This window comes from Calypte anna, chromosome 23, assembly GCF_003957555.1.
Source record: "Calypte anna isolate BGI_N300 chromosome 23, bCalAnn1_v1.p, whole genome shotgun sequence".
NCBI classification, from domain to species: Eukaryota; Metazoa; Chordata; class Aves; order Apodiformes; family Trochilidae; genus Calypte; species Calypte anna.
Genome location: NC_044268.1, coordinates 2,034,751 through 2,046,054, shown reverse-complemented (window position 1 = coordinate 2,046,054; position 11,304 = coordinate 2,034,751). Strand labels below are relative to the sequence as shown.

The following is an 11,304-nucleotide window of genomic DNA, read 5'->3' as shown; positions in this document are numbered from 1 at the left end:
TTTTTCTTCAGTTCAGTCTTCCTGCACTTGGGCAACTCCCTGGGCTTTTCTCTTCTCTGAAGCATTTTGCAGAAGGAGAGGGAGCTTTTTGTAACTTTTGAATGCTTTGTGTGGGGAAGGGGGCGTGAGTGAGATGACTGAGAAGTGCTCTGCAAGGAACAAACATCTGATTCCACACGTCCTTTTTTTTTTTTTTTCCCTATGTACAATCCACACACTGTAAGAGGAACCACATAAAGTGACAAACTCAAGCCTTGTGGATATTCATCTTGAAATGCAATGTAGGTCCATCTTCACTTGATGTTTGCCCATGCTTGCATGCAGAGGATCCTGGTTTGCTTTTGGTTTTGGAGACTTTGGTTTACCTTTTCCCTAGGCATCATTTTCCCCTATTCCCTACCCAAAGGAGAAACAGAAGGGTGGCTGATTAAGTTAAAGACACGGGTGCTCAGCTGAGTTCCTCCTAATAGGGTCTCCAGACTGACTCATCCATCCTCCCAGTAGTTGTCATGGTCGTTGGCGAGTTGCTGTGGCTCCCATCTGCATCCACCCCATCATTCTGATTGCCCAAGTTGGGATTCATTAAGTTGTTCCCAGCCGAGGCACTCGTACAAGAAGAGAGCATCCTGGTGGGAGAACGCTCCCCGCCCGCCACCATGGAAAACTGGTAGGATCCCGAAGAAGTGCCGTAGTACAAATGGTAGGGAGAGGGATTGGCCTGGAAGGGGCCGCTTTGGTTCTGCGTGGAGCCGGGGTAAGGGGGGGGGCAGGTAAGTGTGGTGGAAACGTGTGGTGGTGGGCATGCTGGTCATGCTGATGCCCCCGATGCCGGTGGCGGAGGGAGCGGCGGTGTAAGGGAAGGCGGCGGACATGGCACCGGGATAATGCATCCGGGGGTCGGAAAACCTCGGCTCGGTGAGGGCCGGCAGGGTCGGGAAGGAGCGATCGAACTGCCGGGGGTCAGAGAAGGGGCTGAGGTCTGAGGTGCCTGTTGGGGGTGGAAGGAGAAAGTGGGTGGTTAGAGCCCAACCCGGGAGACTTTTAGGTTTTGTCCTATCTCCTGGGCTATCTCCTTCCCAAGAAGTTAAAAGCCGAGGAGAGAAGCACTTCCCTGAAACCGTCGGGGGAAAGAGCTGGAGAACTTAAATACAATAAAATCCTAAACCCATTTGTTTAAGTTATTCCCATTTCCTGTCCTAAAATTTTTTGTTTCCTATCCAAGAAGGGACACGACTAAGCTGACTTCTCTAGGGGTCTATTCATCTCTGGCGGCTTAAAAAAACACACCCCGTAAACACAGAAAAAAAAATGTTTAGCCATTACATCAGCTGTGTAGTAAATAAATGGATGCAGGCCCCAGCCAGCCAGTCCTGGAGATAGCTGGTGGTGTATATACACACACACAGAGACAAGAAGGAAAAGCTGGAGTCCAGACCAGCCTGCTAAGCCTTCTTCTGGGTGGCCTGTTTGTCCTGATACCATCAGGGGATGGAGCTGATAAACACACAGCTGAAAACTCCCAAGCGAGGAGCCTCACTCTCCCTCTGCTTGATTTCTCTGTGTATTTTTCTCCTTCCAAGAGGATAAAGAGAGTGAGAAATTCAGGGCTGGTTTTTTTTTCAGCTGGGGGAAGGCAGATCTGGGTCAGCATGCTGGGGACATTACCCTTGGATGCTGGAGCCCCCCATGCCTTTTCTTGAGAGGGCTCTAAACCCAAAGGGGGCCACACTGCCTGGTGCTGCTGGGTCCCGTTCTGCAGGAAGCCAAGGTCAGAGATGGGAATCCACACCAGCAGATCCTTTGAGAACTTTTTTTTGGTCACATTGCTGGATTTCAACTCAACTCACAACAAAAATGGTACGAGTCGAGGACAATAAAGACATTTGTTAGTTTTAGATATGCATATAAATGCAGCCACACACACTCATGTGATTGTGTGCTTGCTGTGGATGCACAGAGCTGTGTGTCTTACATATATTTATTATAATGAAGCATTTTTAACTTCTGGTGTTCCAGGCTCTGCAGCATTTCCCCAGGGGAAAAAACACTTGAGCAAACCCCTTCCAGCTAACCAATGGCAAGGGCATGCTCTGGAGGAGCAATTGGAGAGGGGATTTGATCTGAACTCATCACAGATGAGTCCTTCAGCCATCGGCTGCTGGAAGGAGAAGGTGAGGGCAGGTTCCTCCCTCCCCTCCGGACGTTTTGCGGCCGATAGGCAGCGCCTGCCTTCCCACGCAGGCTCCACGGAGGAGAAATGTGGGGGGAGCACCTGGTTTGTGGACGTGGCTGTGGCTTTGGGGTGAGATAAAGAGAGGAGCAGCTCCAAGCTGTCGCAAACCTCACGGCTCTGCACACACCCGGAGCTGGATGCAGCCAAGCCAAGCGTGGAAGCGGCTGCCCGGCTGTGCCTCTTGCCTGCTGTGTGGAAAGGGAAGCATGCTTGGGCTGGCTGGAAAAGCAAAACGCTGCCAAAAATGCTCACAACTGACCAAACCAACCCGATTTTAACAGGTCGGCTTGCCAGCAGGATGCTCTGCCCCATTCCAAAGCCACGCTAGTGCAAAAAAAAGCAGCACCAAAACTGCTCTCGGGTGCTGCGAGCTGAGGTGTGGAGTCTGCAAGAAGCAGCCTGACCACAGCCTGGAGCTTCAGCAATTCAGTAGCATCACAGGTAGGACCACAGGACAAAAGTCTTGCCTGAATTTGAGACTGGAGAGAAAACTGCAATTTTCTGAGTGCCTCCTCCTTACACGCTCAAAGCCCTGCCACTGTGCTCCAAGTAGCTGGACTGTTTTGCCATACACTGAGAGAAAGAAGCCTTAAAATCCACCCCCTAGTCCCCAGAAAAACCAGACTGCTGCACTCCACCTTCCTGGGAGCAGATGACAATCTCCAGCCATCAGACCACGCTCCTTCATTAGCTTTCACAGGTCCATAAATAATATTCCATAAAAATGCAAATAGAAATAAACCCCAAGTGCTCAGGGCACATTTCCCTTTTCCTCTATAACACACTCAAAGGTGTTTTTTTTTTTTTAAAAAAAAAAAGTTATGTTTTATTGGCCTGAACTTCCAACATTTGGCAATGGGTCCTGGCTACTAATTTAGATGTAAGAGTGTTAACTACGTGCTGTGTGTGATGAGCAGAACACCAGTTACACCGTTGGGTTTGGGGACATTCAGGCTCTTGCCTGCAACCCCCCGAGCTCTCTGGGTGCCACGTTTTGAACACTGGGGTCTCTGACAGACCAAGGCTGCAGGGCTGGGTCTCAACAGAACAACTGTGTGTGTGCAAACCCCTCAAAAAACAAATTCTCCACAAAAAATCCCTCCAAATCCACGCAAAGATTCGAGCACCCAAGCGACCATCACTGCGCTTTGGGCTTGAAGCCCGGCCCAGAACACAGCTCCAGGTTTCCTCAACAAGTTCAAGGCTAGAGGAAAAAAAAACCCAATAACCTAACAACCCCAAAAACCAGAACCAACCTGGGTATTTATCTCTGTGTTATCAGGGGGGGTTCAGCCAGACACCAGACTGCTCTGCTCTGTCACGTCAGTCTCTGTTTTCCCGTGGCCCCCAGCACCTTCCCCGGCACACAGAGCCTCCCGGGGCCTCGACTTCAACCCCCGCCACGGTGTCCACGGCCACCTCGCCCGGGGCCCGGGCTGCGGGAAGGCCCCGGCGGTCCCGCCGCCAGCAGAGGGCAATGGCCGGCGGGCCCGGGAGGGAGGCGGCCGCAAGAGGGCAGCGCTGGGCCGGGGGAACCGCCGGGAGGGCCGAGTCCCGAGTGCCCCTCAGCGCCATCGCTTCAGCGCTGCCCCGCAGCCCAATGGCCGCGCCTCCAGGATGCCCCCCTATCCCACCTCCTACACCTCAGGGATGTCCCTCATCCCAATGGCCGCGCTTCCATCCCCTTTCCTTCACCTCGGGGCTGTCCCTCATCCCAATGACTGTGCTTCCATCCCCTTTCCTTCACCTCGGGGCTGTCCCTCATCCCAATGGCTGCGCTTCCATCCCCTTTCCTTCACCTCAGGACTGTCCCTCATCCCAATGGCCCCTCCATGCCTCCTCCTTCACCTCAGGGCTGCCCCGCATCCCAATGGCCCCTCCATGCCTCCTCCTTCACCTCAGGGCTGCCCCTCCATCTCAGCCCTCACCTCAGAGCAGCCGCTCCATTCCATCTCCCTCTGAATCATCGAGGTTGCCAAAGCTACTCCAGGTCATCAAGCCTCAGTCCTACACACCCATAACCCATCTCCTGAAGTCCCATGTCTGCCTGGTTCTTTGAACACCCTCTGGGTCGGTGACTCCACCACCTCCCTGGGCTGCCTGTTCCAGAGCTTGACTGCTCACTCTTCTGGTGAAGAAATTTTTCCTGCTCTTCAATCTGAACCTCTCCTGATGAAATTTGAACCCGTTTCCTCATGTCCTCACTTCGGGGCTGCCTCACAGGTCCAAGCAGTTTGGAACCACACAGCCCCATTCCCACTGCCCTGGCCATGGGCATGGGCCCTGCATCCAAGGACAATTCCCACTGAAATAGTCCCAGCAAGGTCCAAATAAAACCCTGTCAAAAACACCCTCCATAACCACCTCACTCAGCAGCAGAACAACCCTCCAACACCCTCATCCAGCCATCAAACAGCAGCCTGAAGCAAGAAACACGCTTAGAAAACGCCAGGGAAACAGGAGCGGGTGAAAACAAAACCTTGGGCCCCACACAGCCTTCAAAATCAGACCACAAAAGCCTTAAAAAAAAAAAATAAATAAAAAATCACATCTCCCTGTCCCCTTCCCCAGCACATCTCACACACATCTGCGTGGTAGCTGGTGCTGCCTCCCAGGATTTACTCGGGTTTGCCTCGCTTACTCGCCATCCAGCCCCCATTTGCTTTTTTGGACTCTGGCAATCTGAGCTTGAGTATTTCAGTTGTCCAGTTGCCAATCAAAATATTTGAAGGAAATGTTTATTTTCTTCTCGAAATCACACCAGCTGCTGCGCTAACTGAATAAGCCCATTTAGCTGTAAGAATTTAACCATTGTAAGAGTGAATTGAGTCCCCCAACTACTCCAAAATCTGACCCAATCTATCAGCGGAAATGTCAATGTTTTGGATGGGAGTTTGGGGAAGTGTGGAATGTGTATTAAATAAAAGCCATGTAAAGGTCAAAGCCCTGATTAGTAATGCCACTGTCTCCTCGTTAGGGCTGCACTGCCCAGGGGACCACAGGGGCCAGGACACACCCCGGTATTTAATTGTGCAGCTGCAATTTGCACCTTTTGAGGACCCCCCAATCCCCTCACATCCAGAGCCAGATAGAAACAGGCTTTGAAAGCAGCTCAGCCCCTTTCCAGATAAAACACAAAGTGACACAGCAGCTTTCTTTTTGCCTCAGAGACAATGTGGGTCTTTTCTTGGGTAGATGGCAAGGATAAATATGGATAATGCAAGGGTAAATGCAAAGAGCTGCTTCTGATAGGAGCTAAACCTTGGCTGGTTGGCAGCAGAGCTGGGCAGGGTGACAAGGGCTGGTGGTGAGCATGGAGGAGGGGAGGTTGGTTCATGAGGCTGTCAACCACAGAGGTTTCTCTGGGTGTGTTTAGCCACCTCCCTTGAGACCATGCTGGGGTTGGGAGCTGCCTTGGATGGACTGAAATTGGTCCCTGCCTGCACCCTCGCAGGGTCAGGACTGCTCAGAGTTCCCTTGAAGTCCTTGTGGAGCCAAGGCAATGGACCCTGCAAGAGGTTTTGGGGACTAAAGGTGCTGATGTGCATGCAGCTCAGCAAGAGGTGTCTGTCCCCTCACTGGTCCCCGTTTTTAGGGCTTTGGGGGACATGCTGTGGCTTATCAAACAGAGTCAGCAGTAAACCTGAGCGGGTGTGTACATTATACCACACACACAAATACACAAAGTGTGTGGAGCACACAGCGAGAACACCGGAAATTTAAAGGGAACTTGATAGTGTGGCACTCTGAAAGTGTACAGAATATATAAATATCCTCAGCCTGGCAACATATCACCCTCATATTTATATGCATGTACATGCCTTGAAAAATTGTCATGAAAATATAGCCTGGGGGAAAAAAAAAACCTCCTTTCGTGTCTTATGCCATGATGATTGACGACAATGTAAACACTAGTGATACTTTATGCTTACGTATGTAACACACGTACACGTGTGGGAGGGAACGGGGACAGAAATCCTCTCACTATATATACCTTTGGCTCTTTTTTCCCTACTAGTTTCTGTGATACTTGGACCTCCAAGATGTTTTTCAGCTTTTTTCTGACCTCCCTTCCTCTCTGCTTCCTTCCCCTGATCAGAACAGCTCCATCTGGGAGCACGGAGAGGCAGGTGGCCAGAGATGAAGAGTCTGCTCTGTATGGGAAGGTGGATGAGATGCTCATCTCTAGAGAAGTCACTGCTCTCCCCCCCACCCACACATGCAGGAACATTCTCACGCCTCTGTCCCGGATGTTAAGTTCATTTGTTTCCCAGTCAGAGACAACTAAGAAAGAAAATGGCCCCTTCCTTCTACCCCACAAAAAAATAGAGCAAGTTTTATTTTGGGGCAGGAGGGGAGGTGTTGAAAAAAAAAAACAAAACGAGGGTGTGAACAGCATCCGTTGTTACACACCCACAGAGCAATTTTTCTGTATCTGATATAACCAGTGCACAAACTGGGTGCAAGTGCTTCCTCTGCACAGATTGGGGAAAAAAAAAAAAAAAAAAAAAAAGAAAAAAATACCCCAAACCAAACACAACAACACACATGTTGCTTACCACCTCAAGATTGCCAAGCATATTTACTGCTCAGTTTTCTGGTTTTCTTCTAATAGCATGTGCAGACACAGGCTCAGACCCCAAACCTACCTCTGTGAGCAGCACAGACCTTAGCTCTGCTCTCCTGGGTCTTCTCCCAATATTTGCAATCAGATCCCAAATATGCTGAGCAACAACCTCCCAGTCTATCCTAGCAGGCAGGGCAGTGAGGCAGGGAAATTCCCAGGTGTTCCCAGCTCAGTGAATCACACACCACATCTCAACCTCCTCTGCAAACCCTTTGAGGCCCACTGGGGTGCTCTCAGCCATTCCTTGCACCCATCCTGCCCTTTTGGGGAGGACCCTGCTTCTACCATGCAGCTTAGATATATTCAGGGCTGGTTCAGCCCCATCTCCCGTGCCAGCACTGTCCTTCATAGCTTACATTAGCTCCTCTCCCTCCCTGTTTACCCCCTGGATGTATTTATACAGAGCAATCAGCTCCACTCCCAGCCTGCCTTTTGCTAGACTAAACAAGCCAGGCTCTTCCAGTTTCCTCTCCTGCAAGAGCCTCTCTTTTCCCCTCGCCATCCTCTGCCCACATCCCTCTGCCCGGCACGCACCGCAGCAACCTCGGTCCCTGAGCTCCACCCCGCAAAGCTCATGAATAAGGTAACGGTGCTAATTGGAGAGGGTGGGTGGGCTGAACGGGAAACACTCCCTTGATTGCAGGCACTCCCTCTGGCCTGCCTGCACTTTGCTCTTTACCTGTATTCAAAGGGTATTTAAAAAAAAAAAAAAAAAAAAAAAAAAGGAAAAAAAAATAAAATTAACAAGCCCTGACTACATAAAAGGAAGTTGCTGAATTTACAACCCAGCCTGCAGCTAGACCACCTTGCCTGCTGAGCAGGTTTGGACCAAGCCAAGTCTGCCATGGGAAACCCACTGAGAAGCTGAGAGGGTGAAAGGAGAGGGGGATCCAGCCCTGCTCTGCCACAACCAAACAGCCCCAAACCCAGGCAGTGCCCTCCTGCAGGGACCCCGGGCTGCAGAACCTGGCAGTGAGCATCCCAACACTGCCAAAACCCCCCTGTCCAAGGCAGGATGGCATCCCCAGAGCCAGAGGCAAATTCAGCCAGGCTTGTTGCAAGCTCAGCTGCTATTTTGCTTGATTGCTGTTTTGTGGGAACTGCAGCATTTCAGCACCCAGAGCTGGGGCTGGGAGACAGAGGAGGCTGCACGGGCAGCTGCAGGTGCTCAGGTTCTGGCTCGGGGGATGCTCCCGGTCCAGCACTCGCCTGTGGTTCAGCTTTGACCATCACACACCAAATTCATTTAATGGATGCCCACTGCAGAGCAGGCAGATGTAACTGAGAGGAGCAGAAAAGCAGTTTAAAGATAGGCACAGCAACCCGGGGAGCCTGAAAGCAGGCAGGAAACCCATCTCCAGCATGTTCCTTCCTTTGAGGCTGAAGCTGAATCCCACAATATGTTTTCTTCCCACTAATGCTCGCCTAGCTTCCTTTGGAAACAATTTAGTCTCTGCCCATGGTAGAATGTTTTTATCCATTAAGAAACGGATATTTTAAAGAAACCATAAGTCGATCTGGACAGGGATTAGGAAGCAGCAGTTCAGTGTATTTGCTGGGCCCATAATTCAAGACTGAACCTCAGAGCAGCCACGTTGCATTTCGGAAACAATAGGGCACCCGCTGCCTATGCCAAGAGGCTTCTTAAAAGTAATGTCATACTTAAAAAATGTATATTTAAAAAGAAAAAGAGACAGAGAGATTTTACTTTAAATGGTGACGCATTCTGCTGATGCTTATGTTAAAAATGTTGCAGTGGGCTGGAAATCAAGCTGGTTAAAGCTGAGCAGTTTCCAGATCAGATCTGAAAGCTCTTCACCAGCAAAGACAGTGTCTCCCAAACTGCTCAGCAGACAGTAAGACAGGGAGAGGCAGGATGGAGGTTGTAAAAGGATCCAGAGTTTGCTGTTCTCCCTGTGAAGTCGAGGGAATTTGAAGCACTATGAAGAGCGTGCAAGGGGATGTTAAGTGCATTAATCAAACCAGCTTGCTCCGAGTAGATCAAATTTAAAATCACTTTGCAATTATCCTCGTGTACTCAAGGCCCCTTCATGTTGCTGGACAGTGCACACAATTGCTTTTGAGTGGTTGAAGATGTTTCCACCACAAAGCTAGAACACAGGAGCCGGCTGTGTGGGCGGTCCTCCTCTGATGCAATGGGAATGAAACGGTTCAGGATGAACCAGGGACAAGGGCAAAGTGTCACCTGGAGAATCAGGGAGCTGCAGGACCATCCCAGGTGTCCCCATGGAGGACATGTGTCTGTCACCATCCTACTCCCCCAGAGCAAGGAGGTCTCAAGAAGCAGCTAAAGGCAGGCAGAAGGGAGTTCCTTTAACATCTTGCTTCGCTTTTGAGAGCTACTTGATTTTTTTTTTAATTTCTTTTTTTTTAAGCTAGAAGACAAAATTCAAACTGAAGCAAGCACGCAAGGCTCTGGTTTCATGTGCCCCATAATAAGGAACCATTTCAAGCCATCCTAATGACAGCTTGGTGTCTTGCTGTGGAGACGGGAGAGCTGGGATTTCAAAACCTCAGATTTTCCAGACCTCACTGGAGAAGTATTGGGCCAAATCCTCAACAGAGGCAAATAGTTCTGCTCTGCTGAAGCCAGGGCAGCAGCACCAGCTGATGAGAGAGAAGGGTCTGCTTGTCCTACCTGCCAGATTCCCACCACAGCCCCACTGGGGTGAACGCAGAATTTCCCTGTTTTTTCCCCCCAAAGCAGTGGAAATGGGACTGAAATCTGGTCTGTGGAGGGAAGCAAATGTCTGTCCCGTTTGAAGGCAGGCATGAGGAGGAATTGACTCCCTGCCCATCCATGTGGGGTAAAGACTGAAGCCACTGAAAGACACTGACACTGGGCAGGGGGGAAGCAGGATCTGACCCTCTTGGCCATGGTGCTGAGCATGCTCTCCTCCCATGTTTCCTGGCATGTCCTTCAGAAATGTTCAGTTTTCTCTTACCAGGAGGTTTGGGGTTTGAGACCATTTAACCTCAGGACGATCATTTTACATGGGGACTATTTATAACCTCCCAGGGTTGCTTTACTGAAAGGCTTCTGCAAATGGCCAGGGGCCAGATCCTTCTCCCATGTGTCCCAGTGTCCTTGCCATGATCTCCACTGCGGCCACAGCCTTCAGTCCCAGGGAGGAAAAGTTGGACTGAGCCAGAGCAAACACATCTCCAAAGAACCCCAATTCCTCCCAGAGACCAAACGCTGTCTCCTACGTGCTCCTTCACTTCAAAACCCAAACTCCATGTGCTGTGGGCAGGGATTGGAGGTGCCTGATTTCCCCCTCAGTGGCCGAGGCTGTTTCCAAGCATCTCAGCTCCCCAGCCTGGTTTTGCCAGAAGTGGATTAGGAAGTCTTGGTGCCAACTGCTGGGTCAGCAGAACCGGGAGGCCGAGCCCCTCCAGCAGACAAGCAGAGGGCTGCTGGGTGTGGGTGCTCACAGAGGGAAAAAACTTCTTCTCCACCCTCACTGCCCCCCTTTCAATCCCTGCCCAGGGATGCCAAGATGCTTCAAATGTGAAGGTCGGGCAGCACCCAGGAAAAGGATGGAGGGGGCGAGGCGAACTCCAGCCTGCCCCCTTCATCCCTCCTAACTGATATCTCATGATGCTTTCTGCTAATCAGCTTCTCGTGTGTGCTACCTAAGAACGTGCCAAGTCGTGAGAATTACAGGCCTGTTAACTCCCGTGTTATTCTTGGCATGGCTCAGGCTCCACTTGCCTGGGTAAAAATTATGATCTTTGTGAATAAGCCATGTATGTGAGAGAGAAAGAGTTAGGGTTGGGTTTTGGGTTTTTTTTTTTATGACGATGCTTGGTTATAGTCAGCATTGTGTCAAAAGGACAGGGCTGAAATCAAAATTACTGAGCTGATTCTGCTCCCATTTACGCTGCTAAGAACCCACAGTAATTTTAAGACAGTTCCTCCAACTTGGGACAAATGGGAGCCAAGAGCAGAGCGTGCACAAACTGCCTTTTGCAGCATTCCTGGTACTTTGGATTCACTCCGCAGGAATGATTTTTGATGGCTAATTCTGTGTGTCTCCACTCCTGCTGTCACTTGACATTTGGGAATTTGGCACTGACGGTAGCTTGTGGCCAGTTTCATTTTTTTCTTGATGAATTTGTGTCATCACCTGATTCTTTGCTCCAAACGATGCTCGTTGGGTTTCTGGCACCACGGGGGACTGTGCTAATTTAAAATACACATATTTTTTTTTCTTTTTCTTCCCCCAAGAATATTTCTTTCTTATGCAGCCAATGAGACAAGCCTATAAAACTCTTTCTCTCTCTCTTGCTTGTTTTAAACAACAAAAAAATCAAATTATAATCCTACACAAAACACCCGAGTTCTTCTCATAAACATCGCTAATATCAATGAGAATTCCAAGCATAAAGATTTGCATTTCAATGAGAAATATATTACATT

General features: G+C 50.0%; 1 protein-coding gene across 1 annotated transcript in view; it reads right to left on the bottom strand.

The window, feature by feature from the left end:
* Positions 1–381: 381 nt before the first annotated feature.
* RUNX3 (RUNX family transcription factor 3) overlaps positions 382–11,304 on the bottom strand; it is a 35,749-nt gene continuing 24,826 nt past the window's right edge. The window contains 2 exon segments of the mRNA XM_030464428.1: positions 382–766; positions 768–988. Coding sequence (XP_030320288.1) covers positions 464–766; positions 768–988 — 524 coding nt within the window. The 3' untranslated portion in view covers positions 382–463.